Source organism: Enhydra lutris, unplaced genomic scaffold, assembly GCF_002288905.1.
Source record: "Enhydra lutris kenyoni isolate GAN:26980312 unplaced genomic scaffold, ASM228890v2 scaffoldscaffold50, whole genome shotgun sequence".
NCBI classification, from domain to species: Eukaryota; Metazoa; Chordata; class Mammalia; order Carnivora; family Mustelidae; genus Enhydra; species Enhydra lutris.
Genome location: NW_019154134.1, coordinates 633797 through 658647, shown reverse-complemented (window position 1 = coordinate 658647; position 24851 = coordinate 633797). Strand labels below are relative to the sequence as shown.

At 39.8% G+C, this 24851-nt stretch overlaps 1 protein-coding gene and 2 pseudogenes across 1 annotated transcript in view; 2 read left to right on the top strand and 1 right to left on the bottom strand.

Moving 5' to 3' along the window:
* LOC111156882 (Nedd4 family interacting protein 1) overlaps positions 1 to 24851 on the bottom strand; it is a 70965-nt gene that overhangs the window by 26557 nt on the left and 19557 nt on the right. The window contains exons 2-3 of the mRNA XM_022518014.1: positions 10417 to 10504; positions 5973 to 6103 (exon numbers count right to left, since the gene is read on the bottom strand). Coding sequence (XP_022373722.1) covers positions 5973 to 6103; positions 10417 to 10504 — 219 coding nt within the window. The remainder of the gene's footprint in view (positions 1 to 5972; positions 6104 to 10416; positions 10505 to 24851) is intronic.
* On the top strand, positions 2404 to 3741 carry LOC111156887 (annotated as a pseudogene).
* Positions 16920 to 18257, top strand: LOC111156981 (annotated as a pseudogene).

Here is a 24851-nt window from a genome sequence, read left to right as displayed (position 1 = left end):
ATCCATAAAGTTACAAGTATTCACACCATTCATGTTTTTTTCTTGGTTGGGTCCTATTTAAACAGCAGGAGATCATGTAAGTTTTAAATCCCTTCTTTAGTTATTAACAATAAGTCTCAAAAAAATCCTGGATAGATGCCTGAACTCTTGCTTTAAATGTTATTTACCACTTATAATTTTAGAGTTAAATCCTAACTCTTTTACCTTATAATGCAATTTTTAAACCTCTCATTACCAACCCACTACTTCTGCATACTTTCTAAATCCCACCAAATGAGACAGTATAATTACCAGAAAGTAAACACACACATCTCCTTAGGTAAACAACCAAGTGTGCATTTTACTCTCATTCAGAAATAAGCAGTCTGTGAGGACTGTGTATTTTCTTTTCTTTTTTTTTAAATAATAACCTTTATTTTGTGGGGCTTTTTTTTTTTAAGATTTTATTTATTTGACGGGGGGGGGGCACAAGCAGGGGGAACAGCAGGCAGAGGGAGAGGGAGAGGAAGAGGGAGAAGCAGGCTCCCCACTGAGCACAGAGCCTGACACAGGGCTCGATTCCAAGACCCTGGGATGAAGACCTGAGCCAAAGGCAGACACTTAAACAACTCAGCCACCCAGATGCCCTGAGAACTGTGTATTTTCTACTGTATATAACCTGTAGGTTTTTAATTGTATACTGAATATAAATTGTGTTATTCTAACATCACCAAATTCTTTACATTCAAGGACAATTCTCTATTATATTGCTTTTAATTACAGGATGACATTTAAAATAAGGTAAATAATTCTGACAGAGAAAAACTCACCAATTAAAAAAAAAATCTAATTTAAAAAGGGCAGGGATGCCTGGGTGGCTCAGTCAGTTAAGCCACTGCCTTTGGCTCAGGTCATGATCCCAGGGTCCTGGGATTGAGTCCTGCATCAGGCTCCTTGCTCAGTGGGAGCCTGCTTCTCTCTCTGCCTCTGCCTGCCACTCTGCCTGCTTGTGCGTGTGCTTTTGCTCTCTCTCTCGCTCTCTCTCTCTGACAAATAAATAAATAATCTTTTTTAAAAAAAATGGGCAAGAGGGGCACCTGGGTGGCTCAGTCGGTTAAGTGTCTGCCTTCCACTCAGGCCATGATCTCAGGGTCCTGGGATCGAGGCCCGTGGCAGGCTCCCTGCTCAGTGGGGAGTCTGCTTCTCCCTCTCCCTCTGTGCTCTCTCTCTTGCTTGCTCCTCAAATAAATTTAAAAAATCTTAAAAATAAAAATAAAAATGGGTGAAGAATTTTAAGACATTTCTCTAAAGAAGATATACAAATGGGCAGTATACACAAGATGTTCAACATCAGCAGTCACAGCAGAAAGGCAAAATCAAACCAAGAGGTATCACTTCAAACCCTCTAATATGGCCATAAGAAAATAAAAAAGGAAAGTAACAAGTGTTTTTGAGTATGCAGAGAAATTGGAACTCTCACACACTGCCAGCAGGAATGTTAAGATTGCGACTGTGGAAAAGTTTGGCAGTTCCTCAAAAACAAGTTAAACAGAGAGTTATAAAAAGATCCAGCAATTCCACTCCTAAGTATATATTCGAGAGAAGTGAAAACATAGTTTCACGGAAAAACTTGCATGTGAATGTTCATGGCAACATTACTTATAATAGTCAAAATGTTCATCAACTGATGAATGGATAAACAAAATATGGTATAACCATACAAAAGGATGGCTAAGAATAATCCATCCTATCAAAAAAAAAAGGGGGGGGAATGAAGTACCAATACATACTCCATTGCAGATGAAGCTTGAAAGCAATATGCTAAGTGAAAGAAACCAGTCACAAAAGACCATATATTTTATGACACCATTTATATAAAATAACCAGAAACAGCAAATCCAAGAGATACAGAAAGACTGGTAGTTGCCAGGTGCTGGGGAAGGGAGGAGGAGAGAGTAACTGACTGCTAAAGGATCCAGGTTTCTTTGGGTGTGATAAAAATGCTCTGCCGTTAATACAGTAGTAATGGTTCCAAACCTCATGAATACAGTAAAAATTACTACATAAAAATTACTAAATTGCTAATTACTAAATTAGCACTTTTTTAAAAGGGTGAATTTCATGGTATGTGAATTATATCTCCAAAAAAAGTATTTTCTAATTTTGAAAACACAAACCTATATTATGTGAATTTTAGTTAAAACGAAACTGAAGAGAGAGGCCTGGGTGGCTTAGTCAGGTGTGGAACTCTTGATCTCATCTCCGGTCTTGATCTCAGGGTCTCGAGTTCCGGCCCTGTGTTGGGCTCCATGGTGGGCATGGAGCCTACTTCAAAAAACAAACAACACACCAAAAAACTCAAACAAATGGAAGAGCACTCTGCATACCCGCTCTTGGGCTCTTGTGTCAGTGTATCCTTCCACCATGGCGGTGGCAGGCCGCCACCACCACCAGGCCCGCCACTGCAACAACCAGATCGTCACCAAGTTCTGGGAGGTCATCAGACTAGCAGGGCAGTGACATTACAGGCATTTACCACCACGACAGCGACCTGTAGCTGGAGTGGATAAACCTGTACTACAACCAGGCCAATGGTGGCAAGTACACTTCCCTTGCTGTGCTCGTGGGCCTAGAGCTGGGCACCATAGACTGTGTGCACTTGGGACACTTTGGGCAAATCTTCAGTCCAGGCAACTTGGTCTTACGTCAAAGTGGTGCTGGGAACACCTGGGCCAAGGCACACTACACAAGACGGTACAGGGCTGGTCGCCTGGGTGCTGGATATAATGAGGAAGGAAGCTGAAAGCTGTGACTGAGTGAGTACAAGGCTTCCAGAGAACCCACTCCCTGGGTTGAGGGCCTGGGTCTGGGATGGGTACCCTCCTCGTCCACAAGATCTAGGAGTACTAAGACAGGATCATGAACACATTCAGTGTGTGGTGCCCTTGTCCAAGGTGTCAGACACAGTGGTAGAACCCTACAAGGTCACCCTCCCAGTCCAACAGCTGGTAAAAAAAAAAACAAAAACACAAATTAAACCTACTGCATTGATAATGAGACCCCTATAACATCTGCTTCAGAACCCTAAAATTGACCACACCCACCAATGGTGACCTCAACTGCCTGGTGTCAGCCATCATGAATGGGGTCACTACCTGCCTGGGCTTTCCTGGCCAGCTCAATGCTGACCTGTTCAAGCTAGCTGTCAACATGGTCCTCTTTCCTCACCTGCACTTCTTCATGCCCAGCTTCGCCCCAATGACCAGTGGAGACAGCCACAGTACTAGGCTCTGACGGTGCCAGACCTCACCCAGCAGATATCTGATGCCAAGAATAAGATGGCAGCCTGTGACCCCTGCCACAGCCACTCCCTGACTATGGCCCCAGGGTCCGAGGGCTCCATGAAGGTGGATGAACAGATTTTTTAACATCTCAAACAAGAAGAGCAGCAACTTGGTGGAGTGGATCCCCAACCACAGAAGAACAGCTGGGACCTCCCACCCTAGGAGCATGTCTGCCACCTTCATCAGCAATAGCACGGCCACTCAGGAGCTGTTCAAGCATATCTCAGAGCAGTTCACAGCCAAGCTCTGGTGCAAGCCCTCCCTGCACTGGTATACAGACAAGGGCATGGACGAGATGGACTTCACCAAGGCTGAGAGCAACAAAAATGACCTGGTGTCTGACTACCAGCAGGACCAGGACACCACAGCCGAGGAGGAGGGTGAGTCTGAGCAGGAGGCAGAGGAAGAAGTGGCCTAGAGCTGCCAGCCAGTAAAGCACAGAAGCTGTGTGAGCTCTTTAGCCATGTTTCTGTGCACACTTGCTCTTGTTCTTATTGTGACGTTGCGTAAGACGCCACCTTTAAAGCATTTTTATGGGGGGTGGGAACCCTGAAAATTTACTGCTCCAAATCATCATTCTCTTGCTAAATCAATGTCTATGCCCCTTAATGTGAAAGAATGGTCTTCATCCCACCAGTATCCTCAGGGCTTACCATGGAACACATACTTGCAAATGGACAAAAATAAGGAAAAATAACACACTGAATTGCAAACTAATTCCAGTAAAAAAAAATCCTTCATATTCTCCCCTACTGATCAGAAGAATATTAGGATCCAGAAATCAAAATAGTTTGGCTAACGACCTATTTTAAAAGCTGAGCATAAGCACATTAATTTAAATTTTTCCACTTCAAGAGCTTCCCTAAAGATAATTTTAAAAATAAACCATCAGAATTAGACTTCCCCCAACAATATGTCTCATGTCAGAAGAAAAAATTAAATGCAAATCCTCTTAATACCAAAATGAAAACACGATTAAAAGTCAAAATTCACCAAAGCAAAAGAAATCAGAATAATGCCTTAAAAAGTCAATGCAGTAACAGATGAAAACTCTAATACCACAGCAAATCCCCTTAGAAAATGCCATCAGTTTATTTTTTTTTTAAAGATTTTATTTGTTTATTTGACAGAGAGAGATCACAAGTAGACAGAGAGGCAGGCAGAGAGAGAGAGAGAGAGAGGGAAGCAGGCCGAGAGCACCCACTGCAAAATACATAGCACACTGTGTAAGAAACTGGTCTACACATGCTTGCTAAATAATGTTTAACAGGTTCTTAAATATGTATACTCATCAAATAAAAGTATTCTAAGAAGCTCTGCTATTAATCAGAGCTAACCACTGCATCTATTTCCATTGGACAGTTACCACAGAGTCTAAAATGACTACAGAATACACATAGGATTTTAGAGTCTAGAACATCTGGGTGTGACTCTCACCTATGCTACTTAATAGCTGAATGACTCTGGGCAAATTACTTAATTAATCTCTCTGGGCCTCAACTTTTGCATCTGTAAAATGGGGATAATATAATCTCAACCTTGCAAGGTTATCATGAGGACTTAAAATAATATACTGGAAACTGAGCACAGTACCAAGCATGTCATTTGCTTCCAATAGAAGGTTATTACCCTAAGACTGTTCTACCCTTAGACCATAAGCTCCTTGAAGGGTACTAGTTTCTTCCGGCACCTGCAGGAAACGAGCCCATACTACTATATGGAATCAGCCTAGACTGGCCTTATAAACTATTATTTCTGCCAAGCAGTGGTTTCGGAAGCCCAACCACTCATAGTAGGTGTGGTCTGTACACAGTCCACTACTCTAAGTCCTGAACTTCTGGGGCCTATGCCACTGCACTGCCCAGGCTAAACTTCTGTTTTTATTCTTATTGTTCTCTCTGGTTTCCTTTCAGGACTGGAGTCTGGAACCCTGACTGCCCCTTTCTTAGGGAATGGATCCTACTCCATCATTTCCAAATATCTGGCCTAAGACCCCACCTACATCACCTTCAACCTAGATGAATATTTATGAAACCACATCTAGTCACTTGCAGATCTGACATCAAGAACAAAGTGTGTCCCAAAGTCTCCTGGCTTTCATCATACCCAATGTCTCCTACCGTGAATCACCATCATGCTAGATGGGATCTGAATTCACTATATCCCCACAGATGGAGTGGTCTGGAATGCAGGTGGCATGAGGTTCATTGAGACAATTGCTGGGGCCCTTTTATAAGTTTAATTCTATAAAGTTGAACTTATTCTTTCTATAGATCTGCCCAGCAGCTATCTACCTAACACCAAAATATGAAGTATGCAGATTTAAGGCAAAGTCAATATATCTGCTAAATCAGCCTCTGCTGAGACATTTCAGTCATGGCAGGAAAGCTGAGAAAATGGTGGTAAGAGTAGAGAGACAGGGAAAATAAGCTGGTCTGATTAGTGATTTTCTGCTGATTTGTACCTTTTACTACATCATTTCCCATATGAGTAAGATTTATTATCTCAAAAGAAAATGTGCTTGTTTTTAAAAATTAGCTGTACTTTTTACTAATCAGTACAATCCTAAGGAATACATCAAAAGAAAGTAACGAAAAGAACCTAATTTCCATAAAGCAGCCAGCAATTAACATGGTAAATTGGACTTACTCTTCCAGGAACCAAGGGGATAGTAGCTTCAGCCTTGGTTCTCTCAGCTTCATCGTAGCTGGGCAGCGTTGTCGCCACATTATAGGAAGGAGGCTTTGGAAATCCACACTCATCTTTGTAGTCAAAATATGCTGCAGAATAAAAAGGAAGTCACCATTATCTGACCATTAGCTGACCTGAGGAAAAAGAAGATTTCCACTAAGTCTGGCAAACAAAAAAACAGCCATTCCTCTTAGAGTACATATAGAATAATTGACTTGAGGGTGCCTGGGTGGCTTAGTCATCAGGCGTCTGCCTTCGGCTCGGGTCGTGATGCCAGGGTCCTAGGATCGAGCCCCACACTGTGCTCCCTGCTCTGTGGGAAGCCTGCTTCTCCCTCTCCTACTCCCCCTGCTTGTGTTCCCTCTCTCGCTATGTCTCCCTCTGTCAAATAAATAAAATATTTTAAAAAAGGAATAATTTAATTGAAATGTTTATGTATGAATATGAGATTGAGAATGATTTTTAAATTCATCCACCTTTCAATTATTTAAATTTATTCACGTAAATCACTCTGCCTTCCTTTCCAAATGTCCTGCTTAGATACTGGTATTTGTGGGCCTTTCCCCAGCTATATTTAAGTGCTTATACTGTAGGAGTATTCCCTTATTCAAAGTTTTCTACCCACCCACTGCAAAATACATAGCACACTGTGTAAGAAACTGGTCTACACATGCTTGCTAAATAATGTTTAACAGGTTCTTAAATATGTATACTCATCAAATAAAAGTATTCTAAGAAGCTCTGCTATTAATCAGAGCTAACCACTGCATCTATTTCCATTGGACAGTTACCACAGAGTCTAAAATGACTACAGAATACACATAGGATTTTAGAGTCTAGAATATCTGGACTAGAATAACACTTTTTCAATTGTTACATGTACGTTCAAAAAAGCATTTAATATTAATAGTGGCATAAAGACAACATTTAAGCCAAAAATACCTCACCTCTCTATGTGCAAGCTGTACCATGGTTTCCTCCCACTTATAAACAGGTAAACAAACTTAATAAAAAAGTCACAGTGTGGGCGCCTGGATGGCTCAGTCCTTAAGAGTCTGCCTTCGGCCCAGGTCATGATCCCAGGGTCCTGGGATCAAGCCCAGCATGGGGCTACCTGCTCAGCAGCAAGCCTGCTTCTCCCTCTCCCACTCCCCCTCTTCATGTTCCCTCTCTCGCTGTGTCTCTTTCTGTCAAATAAATAAAACCTTTAAAAAATAAAAAAAAAAAAGATAAAATAAAAATGTCAAAAACCAATGCCTTTAAAAAAAAAGTCACAATATTTTAGCATATTGATTCTTACACATTTGTTTTACCATGTACTGGTTTGTATGATGGGCCTAAGGTAACTAATACAGTTACAAAGCCATTATTTATTTGAATTAAATCTTTTATTTTCTCTTTTTAATGCTGCATCTTCATTCTCATTAACTGCTATTATAAGAAACTCAATATTTATTAGAAAAGAGCTATTAAAATGTATTAAATTTCTGCACAATTTTTTAAAAACAAACATCTTGAGGAAAAAATGTCTTATAGTTCATCAAGATTAACATTTTTCTTTTTTTCCTCTGGTTAATTGTAATAAACTTCCAATTTTACTGTAATATATTACTGAAATCATGAATCAATACAATTCACCTCATTAACAATGTGAAGAAAATTCTATTGCATTTGCACAGGCAGAAAAAGCATTTTATAAAATTCAACACGTTGCCAGTAATAAAAACCCTCAGCAAATTAGGAATAAGAGAAAATATCTTTAATCTGATCATAAGTATCTATGAAAAACCTAAGTAAATATTATAATTGTAAATGTTTAAGTTTTTTCCCCTAAAATTGGAGATTTTAGACAAAAATGTCCCTAAACTTAGAGATTTAGACAAAAATGTCTTAACATTACCTTAAAGGTCCTACTAGTTGATGTAATATGGCAAGAAAAGGAAATTCAAAACATAAGTATTAGAAGGGACAAAATAACTGTCCTTAATCATGGATGACACAATTATAGATATATCAAATCCAAGAGTATCTACAGACAGAATTAATATATGAATTTATTAGCAAAGACTCTACATACAAAGTCTCTGGATGGATATAAACCATCAATGGTACTTCCATTTGCCAGCAACAAATAGAAAATAAAATCATATATGGAACATTTTTTACAACAGGATGAGGAATAAATCCAGTAATAAATATGCAGGTCCCCAATATTGAAACCCACAAAAAACTATTGAGAGGATTAAAGAAGATCTTAATTAGATGGAGAGATATGTCATGTTTACAAACTGGAAGCAGTATTATAAAGATGTTAATTCTCTTCAAACTGACCCCCAGATTCAGGACAATTTCAACTACAATTCCAGTTTTTGTTTGTTTTGTTACATTGTACAGAAATTGACAAGCTAATTGTAAAATGTATATGGAAATGCAAAGGCCAAGAAAAACCAAAGCAATCTTGAAAAACAAAAAGTCTGAATGACCTATATTACCAGATATAATTAAAACGGTAGGGGATGGGCATAAAGATAAATAAATAGACCAAAGAACAGTATACTGAGTCCAGAAACAGATCCACTCATATATGGCCACCTGATTTACAATAAAGGTGACACTATGAAGCAGTGGAGAAAGAACAGTGTTTTCAATAAACGGTAATGTAAGAACTGGCTATCCATACAGAAAAACAAATTGATCTTGACCACTACCTTACAGTACACAGAGAAAAACAATACCAGATGGAATAGAAATCTAAACGTGAAAAATAAAATACCACAGCTTTTAGAAAATATACGAAAATGTGTTACTGAAACTAAAGAGGCCACCTAATCCAAATGAAAGAATTTGTTTTTTTCCAAGTCAAATTGCTATTTTACATACATGCATACACATGTATATATACATGGTACAAACCAATGCATCATTTTCTATCAAGTCTCTTTATTTTTCATCAAATCAAACTAAGTCATTACAACTTGAAATGTACAATATAAATTAGCCCACTGCCATTAATTCTGAATACATGAATAAAACTGATACCTACCACTATCTTAAGTTGAAGAAAATCAACATGTGTATTTCCCTATTTCAAAAGATTTCTTAAATGGGATCCATCAATATAGATACTCATATACTTTTAAGTTTCAATCAAAAGTCTAACGACAATCTTTCAAGTTTATGTAATACATTCAGAACAATCAAAAAAACCCAATACTTCTTAGACTGTTCAACTTAATATACCACAAATTAAAATAGGTAGTTATGCAAAATAATTTGTGCTTTTTTCCCTACCAATATGCATGTGTCTTTTTGTTTCTAACCACTTTTCTCATAAATGGACTAATTGGTACCTACAGTCAGCATTTATCTAAAAATAAATAAGCAATGTTAATTTAACAACAAGGAGTGGGTAAGGCCATTTAAGCCATTTTAGAGCTTTCCTTAAAAAGTACTAGTTTTAGATGCTTTTAAATAAAATTAATACAAGGAGACAGGGTTCAAAGGTTGAAGTCAGAGTGGAGGCAAAAAACTTCGTGACCCACGTTCTTCTTCATTATAATGGCAGAGACCAACAGGGACCAACAAACTTAATCCCACATCAACTGACAATAGCTGCCCCAAGTGCTGTATTGAAAAGGATTCTGAGCCTGTGTCTGGGATAAATGGTGTCTTCAACTTGCTTATCTACCCTGGGAGGAGGATGGGTTCAGTGGAAGCACCATGGGCCATATACTTGACACTCTGCCACACTTCTCCTTTAGAGAAAATGGAAGATGGCCCATCACAACCGGTCAATTTTCAGCAACTAAAGCAGCGCTGCTCATCAGGCAGCTTGAAGCTACCCAAAGATCTCAACTGTTGGTATTTTTTCTTTCTCTTCCCCATCCCTTCTACATAAACATGTGAAAATGTAAAAGACAGTCTGGCATAAGATGTGAAGATGAAAGACTGTTTAAGGAGGGCTTAAACTATGAGGAACACCATGAAAGAGCTGAGAGACTTCCAGGCTTTTTTTATTAAGAATTTACTAGCACAAAAAAAAAAACAAATGTACTATGTTCCAGGTCCCAGGTCGCAGGCACTAGAATCACAAAGAACAAAACAATAAGGAAGCTACGGAAAGAATAAAAATCAGATGATCACCTGGTTGCTCAATTTCTTCCTTTATATTCTGTTGGAATGAAATTGAGTTCCATAAAAAAAGCCACACTGAAATGGAGTTTTAAGTGTTTTTCAGAATAGTAACATGAGTTTTTTTTCACTTTTGGCAATAAACTACAAAAAACATCAAAGACTTTTTAGGGAAAGCTAAAGCAAAGACAAAGACAAGTAAACACATGCTGGCCGAGCCTCTGGCCAAGTGCATTTCGAGAGTCTAAGAGTTCCTTTGCCAGTTACCTACCTGCGCTCTCTGCAGAGATGCTGCTGTAAGGTGGAGGGGCGTCGCCTCCAGCCTGTTCTGGCTCTCCAGGCTCTTCCTCATTCTGCAACTAAATAAAGATTCCACATTTTAATCCAAGTAAAAGCCGATTAGACAGAGAAGAACCTGAAAACTAGAAGAGCCCTTCTGGAAAACTATTTGGTAGCATGTTTCAAAAGGCTTAAAATGTGTAACTGCTTTACACAGTATTCTGCTCTCAGGAATTTATCCTAAAGAAATAGAGGCAAAAAAAGTAGATATAAAAGTTACTGCAACAAAAAATAGAAACAACCTAAATTCCACCCACAGGGGACTTATTAAAGAAATTATAGTTTATCTCACAAATGATCACTAAGCATCCATAAAAATGAAAATAAAGAAAATGGGATGGCTTGAACAGATATTTATGCTGTATTGTTACATGAAAAAAGCAAAATTTACCAAATAGTATGCATAATATACTCTGGCTTTGAAAGACCGATATGTGAAGGTCTAGAATGAGAGACATCTACAGTTTACAATGTTTACCTCTAGCTGATACAATCATAGGGAATTTTATTTTGTTGTTTATATGTGTATTTGAATTTTTTGTAGTGAACACTTAGCACTTGTGTAACTTTTTAAGTTGGAAAAATAATCCAATAATAATCTGTTAAAGATAAATCACAACAAACCAAGGTGTGCCACTATATTCAGTTTGCACAGAGAAATTGAATCTTAAAATAACTGAGACACTTACGAAAACATAAAATTCAACATAATTCTACATATATAACCTCTGTTAACAAATCTCCCTCTTCCCTATCTCAGCCATTTTCTCGGTCAAATCTACAGCCCCAGTTACTTTAAATAACTCACACTAAAAGTGTGTCTTTCTGCAATTGCCAGTCTGTATAGTCTACCCAACTCATCTTCACAGAACAAAAACATCTGATTTAACTTTTCTAGTGTGACAATTAACTACAGCTCTTTAAAAAGGTTAACTGGGGGGTGCCTGGATGGCTCAGGGGGTTGGGCCTCTGACTTCGGCTCGGGTCTTGGTCCCGGGGTCCTGGGATGGAGCCCTGCGTTGGGCTCTCTGCTCTGCGGGGAGGCTGCTTCCCACCCCCCCCACCCCTCCACCTGCTGCTCTGCCTACTTGTGATCTCTCTCTGTCAAGTTAATAAATAAAATCTTTAAAAAAAAAAAAGGTTAATTGGCTGAGAATGGGAGTCCATCTGTAAGTAATAAGAGTATTTATCGACATAAATAACTTGGGGGTCTGGGTCCTGCCATATGCCATCATAATACACAGAGCCACAGAGCCGCTTGTAAAATACACACCTCCCTTAAACTGACTGCTACAGACAACTCTACCTTGAACTGAGACAGGAAGACAGAGAGCTAGACCTCCTGTAACATGAAGCAGAGCTCCCTAATTCCTTAAATTTTTAATTAACCATCTCAGTCTCTATCCCTATGCTATTCAAAATCAGAAACCAACAAAATTTTTCTGATGAACACGGCAATGTACTGAATTTCAAAGGAATTCTTGTGCCAAATTATCATCAACATCTACCACCTGAGCACATTTTTCTGAACCCTAGAACTCTAATGCTAAACTTAAGGCACTCCCAAAATAACTGTACTGTAACCTAAGATAAATTTCCTCTTAAAGAGGCATATAGTGCAAAATAGCTACAGTAAAGCCACATGTTCCTGGGACACCAAATCAGTTAATTATTTAAATAGAGTTCCTGGAGCCATGGTTTACTTGTAATTCTTTCAACATTATAAGAAGCTCCAGACAGGGTATTCTCAGCCTACTCCCACCTAACTACTCTTGTGCTCTGAGAATGTCACAGAAGAGTCAGCAGCAAAAACAGAGGCAAATACGGACTTTACAAGAATCCTACCTCAATATACTGCAGCCAGTCATGTTCTTTATCTAAACCAAGCCTGGAATTTTTGACCCATTTTAGATTTCCTGAGCTTGGTCAAATAATCATGTTACCTCTGCATAATTTAGGGTTTAGAAAGGAAGTGTGACAATTCTGAGAAATACAGAAGTCCAGAGAATAAAGAGTTCTTATGTGCCAGCATCTATGAGATAGGTTGCCTGTCTCCTAGCAACCTGGAGATGTGCAATTTGATCATCCCACGCCAAGGTAAGAGATAACAGAGCAAGAAATTCCAACTGTCTCAGAAACCCCCATTTTCTCTTCGGTGAGGGAAAAAAACATTTCCAGGTCAAGTTTTTTCCCTCCATTAAACTTCAACACTTTAGAATCATGTACTATTTCTTTAACTGAAAACAAAAACAAAGATGATTAAAAAAAAAAAAAGCCACCCACTATGACTCTGGAGGTTCCACATACTGGGATGATCCCAGGACCTCACTTTACAGGCTTCCCAACAATGCCCTATTTTCTACATGCTGGTTATAAGTTTAGGTTCCACCAAGAAATGTGTTGAAATAAGATACTACCAGGTGGGGGAGAAAAGAAAGAGGCACAACCTGCAGCAAGTATCTAGTGACCACCACCCCTAAGCATACATCTTTTTACACTTGGGGGCCATCTATGGCCATTAATTTGGCTTTGCCATCAAACAAATCAGGTACTCATTAACAAGGCTGGGGGCAGGGGGTTGGCAGAAATGCACACCAGAACTACAGTGGGACATATCTATCTCTAAGGTTATAAAGTTGGTTACTCGGTTTCAAAATGTAATTTTAATGTTCCCTTTTCTGTCCCTGGGAATCTTTCTTGTGCAGTCCTCCTGCCACATCTCTGAGGCTCAGGCTCTCTCTTGAGACTCTCTCAGAGAAATAGGATCATTGTCACTTTGGGGCTGGTGTTGGAAAGATGCCCAGCCTCTCCTGTCAAGAAGGTCGGTGGGAGCATGAGTCCAACCTGTTACAGAATCCTGGCTGTAGGGGACAGTGTGAGAGGCAGGGTTGGAAAGAGGTGAGAACTGCTGCTCTCTCCCTGCTGTGGTCTTAGCTGTGGTAGGTGGGGAGAATCCTTTGATTTTATCTATGACATAATAAATACCCACTGGGGACTGATTTCTTTTCTGCCATGTAACTTTTCTTAACCATTCTGATCAACTTCACTTATCTCTAAGTAAGACTTAAATGGTATTTTTTTTCAAAATAGTAATTAATTACACAATTACCTATGCATGCCATATAAAGTACTGAGTTTAGTAGAAAATCACCTAAAATTACCCAGGTCTCCATCCCTGAAACAGGAATAATCCAATCATCTGAAAATCTGTCTGACCTTTCTCTTCACCACACCCCCACTGTGCTTTCACCCTTACGTTCCTGATTACTGATGTTCCACTCTACACTCTGAGTAGACCCTGTCATGGCTCTCTAGAAGAACCCTAAAACCTTCCCACGTTTCCACTTTGCATATCACAATCTGCTATGGTACCTCTTGGCTTGATCACTTCCAATTTTTTTTATTATTATTTACCTACAAGCAGATGTTAATAATGTCTTGTCCTCTAGATTTAGCCAGTGAAAGACAGCACATCTAAAATAAAGGATGTTACTCCTTACTACATCCCTCTGTGTCTTATCAATACTGTTGCTATTAGAATCAAATACATGACCTTTTACCTAAACAACAGTTTAACGAATCTCCCACACAGAAATCATACATAGCTCTAGTTCTAATAAAAGCAAACTAGATTTTAATAAGTTTAAGGACACTTATACCCTGCAGGTTTAAATTCTTAAATTTGAGTTCCCACCCCAGCAAGAAGGCCTCATCACTCCTCTGTCCTAAGTAGTTCTAAAGATGGTCTTCCATTTAGAAATGAGCTGTTTTTAATCAAGAACAGAGCCAGGACTAGGATAGGCCTAAATTAAGGGCTAACATTTACAACTGTTGGATGGCAGGACCTAAGGCTCTTAAAAGTCATTCTTGGATTCTATTTACTAAGACTGGGAGAACAAAAAACCCTATTAAACAACAAAGAGAAAAACAAAAAATCCATAAAGCCTTATACATGACAAGAGGTACCAAAACATACCTCATAATTCACACAAACACAACAAGCATGTGGAAAATAATGCTGAACTATCCAATAAATCCATAAAGTTACAAGTATTCACACCATTCATGTTTTTTTCTTGGTTGGGTCCTATTTAAACAGCAGGAGATCATGTAAGTTTTAAATCCCTTCTTTAGTTATTAACAATAAGTCTCAAAAAAATCCTGGATAGATGCCTGAACTCTTGCTTTAAATGTTATTTACCACTTATAATTTTAGAGTTAAATCCTAACTCTTTTACCTTATAATGCAATTTTTAAACCTCTCATTACCAACCCACTACTTCTGCATACTTTCTAAATCCCACCAAATGAGACAGTATAATTACCAGAAAGTAAACACACACATCTCCTTAGGTAAACAACCAAGTGTGCATTTTACTCTCATTCAGAAATAAGCAGTCTGTGAGGACTGTGTATTTTCTTTTCTTTTTTTTTAAATAATAACCTTTATTTTGTGGGGCTTTTTTTTTTTAAGATTTTATTTATTTGACGGGGGGGGGGCACAAGCAGGGGGAACAGCAGGCAGAGGGAGAGGGAGAGGAAGAGGGAGAAGCAGGCTCCCCACTGAGCACAGAGCCTGACACAGGGCTCGATTCCAAGACCCTGGGATGAAGACCTGAGCCAAAGGCAGACACTTAAACAACTCAGCCACCCAGATGCCCTGAGAACTGTGTATTTTCTACTGTATATAACCTGTAGGTTTTTAATTGTATACTGAATATAAATTGTGTTATTCTAACATCACCAAATTCTTTACATTCAAGGACAATTCTCTATTATATTGCTTTTAATTACAGGATGACATTTAAAATAAGGTAAATAATTCTGACAGAGAAAAACTCACCAATTAAAAAAAAAATCTAATTTAAAAAGGGCAGGGATGCCTGGGTGGCTCAGTCAGTTAAGCCACTGCCTTTGGCTCAGGTCATGATCCCAGGGTCCTGGGATTGAGTCCTGCATCAGGCTCCTTGCTCAGTGGGAGCCTGCTTCTCTCTCTGCCTCTGCCTGCCACTCTGCCTGCTTGTGCGTGTGCTTTTGCTCTCTCTCTCGCTCTCTCTCTCTGACAAATAAATAAATAATCTTTTTTAAAAAAAATGGGCAAGAGGGGCACCTGGGTGGCTCAGTCGGTTAAGTGTCTGCCTTCCACTCAGGCCATGATCTCAGGGTCCTGGGATCGAGGCCCGTGGCAGGCTCCCTGCTCAGTGGGGAGTCTGCTTCTCCCTCTCCCTCTGTGCTCTCTCTCTTGCTTGCTCCTCAAATAAATTTAAAAAATCTTAAAAATAAAAATAAAAATGGGTGAAGAATTTTAAGACATTTCTCTAAAGAAGATATACAAATGGGCAGTATACACAAGATGTTCAACATCAGCAGTCACAGCAGAAAGGCAAAATCAAACCAAGAGGTATCACTTCAAACCCTCTAATATGGCCATAAGAAAATAAAAAAGGAAAGTAACAAGTGTTTTTGAGTATGCAGAGAAATTGGAACTCTCACACACTGCCAGCAGGAATGTTAAGATTGCGACTGTGGAAAAGTTTGGCAGTTCCTCAAAAACAAGTTAAACAGAGTTATAAAAAGATCCAGCAATTCCACTCCTAAGTATATATTCGAGAGAAGTGAAAACATAGTTTCACGGAAAAACTTGCATGTGAATGTTCATGGCAACATTACTTATAATAGTCAAAATGTTCATCAACTGATGAATGGATAAACAAAATATGGTATAACCATACAAAAGGATGGCTAAGAATAATCCATCCTATCAAAAAAAAAAGGGGGGGGAATGAAGTACCAATACATACTCCATTGCAGATGAAGCTTGAAAGCAATATGCTAAGTGAAAGAAACCAGTCACAAAAGACCATATATTTTATGACACCATTTATATAAAATAACCAGAAACAGCAAATCCAAGAGATACAGAAAGACTGGTAGTTGCCAGGTGCTGGGGAAGGGAGGAGGAGAGAGTAACTGACTGCTAAAGGATCCAGGTTTCTTTGGGTGTGATAAAAATGCTCTGCCGTTAATACAGTAGTAATGGTTCCAAACCTCATGAATACAGTAAAAATTACTACATAAAAATTACTAAATTGCTAATTACTAAATTAGCACTTTTTTAAAAGGGTGAATTTCATGGTATGTGAATTATATCTCCAAAAAAAGTATTTTCTAATTTTGAAAACACAAACCTATATTATGTGAATTTTAGTTAAAACGAAACTGAAGAGAGAGGCCTGGGTGGCTTAGTCAGGTGTGGAACTCTTGATCTCATCTCCGGTCTTGATCTCAGGGTCTCGAGTTCCGGCCCTGTGTTGGGCTCCATGGTGGGCATGGAGCCTACTTCAAAAAACAAACAACACACCAAAAAACTCAAACAAATGGAAGAGCACTCTGCATACCCGCTCTTGGGCTCTTGTGTCAGTGTATCCTTCCACCATGGCGGTGGCAGGCCGCCACCACCACCAGGCCCGCCACTGCAACAACCAGATCGTCACCAAGTTCTGGGAGGTCATCAGACTAGCAGGGCAGTGACATTACAGGCATTTACCACCACGACAGCGACCTGTAGCTGGAGTGGATAAACCTGTACTACAACCAGGCCAATGGTGGCAAGTACACTTCCCTTGCTGTGCTCGTGGGCCTAGAGCTGGGCACCATAGACTGTGTGCACTTGGGACACTTTGGGCAAATCTTCAGTCCAGGCAACTTGGTCTTACGTCAAAGTGGTGCTGGGAACACCTGGGCCAAGGCACACTACACAAGACGGTACAGGGCTGGTCGCCTGGGTGCTGGATATAATGAGGAAGGAAGCTGAAAGCTGTGACTGAGTGAGTACAAGGCTTCCAGAGAACCCACTCCCTGGGTTGAGGGCCTGGGTCTGGGATGGGTACCCTCCTCGTCCACAAGATCTAGGAGTACTAAGACAGGATCATGAACACATTCAGTGTGTGGTGCCCTTGTCCAAGGTGTCAGACACAGTGGTAGAACCCTACAAGGTCACCCTCCCAGTCCAACAGCTGGTAAAAAAAAAAACAAAAACACAAATTAAACCTACTGCATTGATAATGAGACCCCTATAACATCTGCTTCAGAACCCTAAAATTGACCACACCCACCAATGGTGACCTCAACTGCCTGGTGTCAGCCATCATGAATGGGGTCACTACCTGCCTGGGCTTTCCTGGCCAGCTCAATGCTGACCTGTTCAAGCTAGCTGTCAACATGGTCCTCTTTCCTCACCTGCACTTCTTCATGCCCAGCTTCGCCCCAATGACCAGTGGAGACAGCCACAGTACTAGGCTCTGACGGTGCCAGACCTCACCCAGCAGATATCTGATGCCAAGAATAAGATGGCAGCCTGTGACCCCTGCCACAGCCACTCCCTGACTATGGCCCCAGGGTCCGAGGGCTCCATGAAGGTGGATGAACAGATTTTTTAACATCTCAAACAAGAAGAGCAGCAACTTGGTGGAGTGGATCCCCAACCACAGAAGAACAGCTGGGACCTCCCACCCTAGGAGCATGTCTGCCACCTTCATCAGCAATAGCACGGCCACTCAGGAGCTGTTCAAGCATATCTCAGAGCAGTTCACAGCCAAGCTCTGGTGCAAGCCCTCCCTGCACTGGTATACAGACAAGGGCATGGACGAGATGGACTTCACCAAGGCTGAGAGCAACAAAAATGACCTGGTGTCTGACTACCAGCAGGACCAGGACACCACAGCCGAGGAGGAGGGTGAGTCTGAGCAGGAGGCAGAGGAAGAAGTGGCCTAGAGCTGCCAGCCAGTAAAGCACAGAAGCTGTGTGAGCTCTTTAGCCATGTTTCTGTGCACACTTGCTCTTGTTCTTATTGTGACGTTGCGTAAGACGCCACCTTTAAAGCATTTTTATGGGGGGTGGGAACCCTGAAAATTTACTGCTCCAAATCATCATTCTCTTGCTAAATCAATGTCTATGCCCCTTAATGTGAAAGAATGGTCTTCATCCCACCAGTATCCTCAGGGCTTACCATGGAACACATACTTGCAAATGGACAAAAATAAGGAAAAATAACACACTGAATTGCAAACTAATTCCAGTAAAAAAAAATCCTTCATATTCTCCCCTACTGATCAGAAGAATATTAGGATCCAGAAATCAAAATAGTTTGGCTAACGACCTATTTTAAAAGCTGAGCATAAGCACATTAATTTAAATTTTTCCACTTCAAGAGCTTCCCTAAAGATAATTTTAAAAATAAACCATCAGAATTAGACTTCCCCCAACAATATGTCTCATGTCAGAAGAAAAAATTAAATGCAAATCCTCTTAATACCAAAATGAAAACACGATTAAAAGTCAAAATTCACCAAAGCAAAAGAAATCAGAATAATGCCTTAAAAAGTCAATGCAGTAACAGATGAAAACTCTAATACCACAGCAAATCCCCTTAGAAAATGCCATCAGTTTATTTTTTTTTTAAAGATTTTATTTGTTTATTTGACAGAGAGAGATCACAAGTAGACAGAGAGGCAGGCAGAGAGAGAGAGAGAGAGAGGGAAGCAGGCCGAGAGCCCGATGCGGGACTCGATCCCAGGACCCTGAGATCATGACCTGAGCTGAAGGCAGCGGCTTAACCCACTGAGCCACCCAGGCGCCCAGGCCATCAGTTTATAAAGCTTTTTCAAGATTTTTGTGGTTACCACAGTTAAACACATAAATACAATTGATGAATAAAATTTCGTTTGGAAGGAGAAAAATACTTGCAGTATTTATTTTAATCCTTAGAAATGAGAGCAAATGCTATAAACTATGATTACCAACCTGATGTGTTTTCTTATTTCTTCACCTGAGATCCAAGTAACAAGGAATACCATCCAAAGAGAAAAGAGGAAGGCAAGATAGTAGCCACTCATCTCCAACTTCAATTTTCCTAAGCCAAGGTGCTCAGAGAAATCACTCCACCACAGATAAACTAAATGAGCCAACCATGGCTATGAGAGCAGCACTGTGAGATTTTTGGGTGGGACCAGAAAACTGTCATCAACCTGCCAACCCCCAGGGATCCATGCCCTATGTTCAAGTATTTCCACCACTGACAGCTTCACCAAGACAGCGTCAAGTAAACGACGCCTAGTGTTTTCTAGCACTTAACTTTTTCAAAATCTATAACCAAGAGCCTTTAAAGTTAATAAGCCCCACCCTCCCTAGGCTTCATAATTTTATAAAGATTGGGGAAATAAGAAGGGTAATCATTCAACGTTTTCAGATAGGTCTTTCTGCCTCTGAACGTACCTTTTGAGAAGCAGCAACTATTTACTAACTGATCCATGTCCTCAGTAACATTCTGAGTGAGTCCTACCTCTTCTCCACTTCGTGATTCCTTAAGAAAACTAGATTTCAGAGCTCTAGGGCCTACTTGGAGAAGTATTTAAAAGTCCTAGCAAAGACAAGTTGAAATGGACAATAAGCACTTGGCTTGTTCTGCCTCCTTTTAACAGGATGGTAGAAACCATTTATCTTTTGTTCAGAGAATAAACATAAAAATAGTAGCAAGACAGACTCACTTTTAAATAATTTATATATATAAAATCTAGTCCATAATTTAAATACAAGAGTGGTAAATATTGTTTGCGTTTTTTTTTTTTTAAAAAAAACCCTGTATGTTGTATTCATCTAAGATATGTTAAAGCTATAAAATACCAACATGGAAGCAAAAACAACCTCCTAATTATTTACCATTTAAAATGCTATATTAAGCAATGCTTTCTGGAGAAATAAAAAAAAAAGGAAGTTGTCCCAACAGAACATGGGCTACAACTGGTATCATCTCATCAAGGATTCTTTTAGACTTCAAGAACAAGTCCAATTTCCAGACTTGGCATAAAGAACAGTTCTAGCCTCTACTAAGATTTTACACACACACATATACTTAATACATATACACGTGTGTATATAAAAATGTATCTATTAAGATACACACATTAAGGATATATATAACACACATACATATGTCTCCCCAAATCCTAACTTGTAGAACAATTATATAAGGTAATATTAAAATTACAAAAGAACTCAACCCTTTTAAATCAGTCCAATGCGAAGTTATTAGCCCCACATCAGGCTTCATGCTCAGCGTGGAGTCTGCTTGAGATTCTCTCTCTCTCACTGCTCATGCTTTCACACTCTTCCTCTTTCTCTCAAAAACAAAAACAACCCCAAAAAACAAAAACCTACATGCCTATCTAGTAATATATTTAGAATAGTTTGATTTGTACAACTTTTCTGTAAAACAGCTAAACCACACGGAGTACTTAAACTGTAAACACAATTGGGACACCTGGCTGGCTCAGTTCATAAGAGTATGAGACTCTTGATCTCAGTCAGGGTTGTGAGTTTGAGCCACACAATGGATGTAGAGATTACTTAAATAAACTTTTTTTTTTTTTTTTTTTTTTTTTTAGAGATTTTATTTATTATCAGAGAGAGAGAGAGGGAGAGAGTACAAGCAGGGGGAACAGCAGGCAGAAGGAGAAGCAGGCTCCCTGCCAAGCAAGGAGCCCGATGTGGGACTTGATCCCAGGACCCTAGGATCATGACCTGAGCCAAAGGCAGACACCTAACTGACTGAGCCACCCAGGTGCCCCAAACTTAAAAAAATAATAAAAAATAAAATGTAAACACTATTAATGTAGATATATAACCTAGAGGAGTATAATCAAATGTAAATATATTGTGATTCAAGCTTTCTATTCTTTCCATTGACTTTTCTTCTGCCATAGCCCACAACTTTTCTCAGAGATAGTCAGAAATTTGAATATTTCATTCAAAAAAATATTATCAGGCACTAACACATGCCAGCATGATGTCAATTTTTTTGATTATTTTTCCTTTAATGCTCTTGAAAGAACATTTCCATTTTTTCCATCAACTGGAAGACTGGTTGTTAGCAGAAGCCATAATACTACTATTTAGGCTGATGATTTTGGATATTAAAAAGTTAATTTGATATTTATTAAATGTTGATTTATGTACAATTATTAAGATCAAGATCTGTCAACAAGGACAAAATAACTGTTTCATTAACTCTGTTGACAGAAGCAATATTCTTATATACCATTATACTAAAATAACAAAAGAAGTCATTTCTTAGGTATAGTAACTGGTTTCTTCCAAGCTATACTTGTTTTGTGTATGTCAATATTCTCTACCCTATGATTATGTTCGTGCTTGGGTCATCACAAGGGACAGCATATTTTTATCAGCAATTTCCTACAAAAGTAGGAGATACCCATCTTACTGCTGTTCTTCAAGAGCAGACTATCAGGGATGCCTGGGTGGCTTAGTCGGTTAAGCGCTGCCTTTGGCTCAGGTCACCAGGATTCTGGGATCCAGTCCCATACTGGACTTCTTTTTTTAAAGATTTATTTTATTTTTTATTTTTTCATCTGACAGAGAGAGATCGTAAGTAGGCAGAGAGGCAGGCAGAGAGAAAGGGGGAAGCAGGCTCCCTGCTGAGCAGAGAGCCAGATGCGGGGCTCGAGCCCAGGACGCTGGGATCAGGACCCAAGCCGAAGGCAGAGGCCTCAACCCACTGAGCCACCTAGGTGCCCCCTACATGGGACTTCTTGCTCAGCGGGGAGCCTGCTTCTCCCCTCTGCCTGCTCTCCTGTTCTGCCTGCAGCTCTCTGTGCTTCTGCTCTCTGATAAATAAATAAAATCTTAAAAAAAAAAAAAAAGTAGACTATCAGTTTCTTCCTTTATGGTTAGCTGTTTTATGTCCATGGACATGAAGATGTCCACCAACACATGCTTCTCATATTAAGAACTTTGACTCCATTAAGAGAATGAACACAACTCAGAGTGGGGAGAAGATACATTTTTCAGACTAAAGACTCATAACCAGCATATATAAAGAACTTCTTTAAAAAAAACCAGTAAGGAAAAAGGGGAAAAAAAGAAAAAGGAAACCACCTGACTGAAACATAGGCAGAAGACCTGAATAGACATTTCACAAAATAAGTTACCAGATGGCCAATAAACTTATTAAAAAGGGCTCCATTTCACTAGTCAGCACAGAGATGCAAACTAAAACCACAGATGATATTTTAAAAGCAGAAAATACCGGGGCGCCTGGGTGGCTCAGTGGGTTAAAGCCTCTGACTTCGTCTCAGGTCATGATCCCTGGTCCCGGGATCGAGCCCCGCATCCAGCTCTCTGCTCAGTGGGAGGCCTGCTTCCTCCTCTCTCTCTGCCTGTCTCTCTACCTATTTGTGATCTCTGTCTGTCAAATAAACAAATAAAATCTTTAAAAAAAAAAAAAAGGCAGAAAATACCAAATGCTGATGAAGGTATATAATGACAAGAACTCTCAAACTGGAATTATATATTTCTGCAACCACTTTATTTTTTTAAAGATTTTATTCATTTAGTTGACAGAGGGATATAGCAAGAGAAGGAACACAAGCAGGGGGAGTGGGAGAGGAAGAAGGAAGCCTCCTGCCAAGCAGGGAGCCCAATGTGGGGCTCAACCCTAGGACCCTGGGACCATGACCCTAGCCGAAGGCAGACGCTTAACAAATGAGCCACCCAGGTGCCCCATGTGCAACCACTTTAGAAAACTGCTCACCATTTATTAAAGATGAATTTATAAATACTCTATGACCCCACAATTCCATTCTAGTTACATAGCCAACAGAAACACATATGTTCACCAAAAGACACACCAGGATGTTTAAAGCAACACTATTAATTAAACTGGAAACTACCTAAATGCCCATCAACAACAGCAGAATGAATAACTAATTTTGTGATATCTCCATATGATAGATTACTACACAGCAATGTGAATAAATAAACTACAACAACATACAATGCATGGGTGAATCTCACCAAAAAAATGCTGAGCAGAAGCCAGAAACAAGAGCATTTACTGTATGATTATATTTATACAAAGATCAAAGCCAGATGAACCTCATATGCCAGTCAGTGGTTACCCTAGGGAAGGGGTAACTGGAATGGCAGCTGAAGGGGGCTATTCTGAGTGCTGGTCATGTTGTTTCTTGACCTGGGTACTAGTCAGAAGTGCATGTCCAACTTTTGAATATTCACTAAGCTGTGCATCTATGATTTTTGTTGGTTCTGTACATAAATTACACTTCACTAACAATTCAGGAAGAGGAGAAAAGGAGACTGGAAGAGTATTGGTGATGCACAGGGACGTTTGCATGCTGCATCGCTGTCTTCACCTCAGCACGCAACAGTGAGTGGCCCAGCAGGTTACCTTATTAGCATGTGCTGACTCAAGCAGGTATGGAGGTGTAGCTTTAACAGAAATCTACCTGAAGAAATGGGTGGCTTATCTTAGTGCCGTCTTAACCTACCAGTTCACAATTACCTCGAGTATTCACCTAACTTTACAAATCACCAAATCCCTGTATAGGCAAGGCATGTAGCCCCATGCAGGTGAGTGCGACTCTGTGGGATAGTGATGAGGGTCCATGAGTGAGCGTTAGCAGCAGGTGGCATCCCTAGGACTACTTAACACCAAGAATACATCAACATGAAGAAAACGGATGAGAAACTAGGCTTTACAAAGCAACAGAAACAAAGCTTACTCTTTCTGACTGGTCCGAAAGCAAGGAGGGGTGAGAAAACCCCCCCCCAGCAAAAAAAAAACAAAAAACAACTTTCAGAAGACTGCTGTGACCTGATTACAAACTCATAGTTACTTGATTTATGAGCAGGCTTTATAAACTTGTGTATTACATGTATTCCTTGTGCATATATCATGTATTTCATAACAAAAATTAAAAGAACATTATGATTCTATAATTACCAATTTTCAAATAAATGGCAACAAAAGCTTAAGAAGCACAAAAGAGAAACAGACATCTTCAACCTTTATCTCCTGAGGAACAACAAACATTTAACATTTAGTATTCAACCTGTAACACTTAGCATAGTACACTAGGTATAAATAGGTGTTCAATAAAGCTGGTACATATGAAGGAAAATTAGTGGGTTTTTTAAAGATTTTATTTATTTATTTATTTGACAGAGATCACCAAGTAGGCAGAGAGGCAGGCAGAGAGAGGAGGAAGCAGGCTCCCTGCTGAGCAGAGAGCCCAATGTGGGGCTCCATCCCAGGTCACTGGGATCATTACCTGAGCCAAAGGCAGAGGCTTTAACCCACTGAGCTACCCAGGCGCCTCGGAAAATTAGTATTTTAATCACACCGTAATTCCTTGAATGTTTTTTTTTCTTCTAAAAACAACCAAATGGGGGCACCTGGGTGGTTTAGTTGGTTGCGTGTCTCCCTTTGGCTTGGGTCGTGGTCCCATTGTCGGGATCAAGCCCTGGGTTGGACTCCCTGTTCAGTGGAGAATC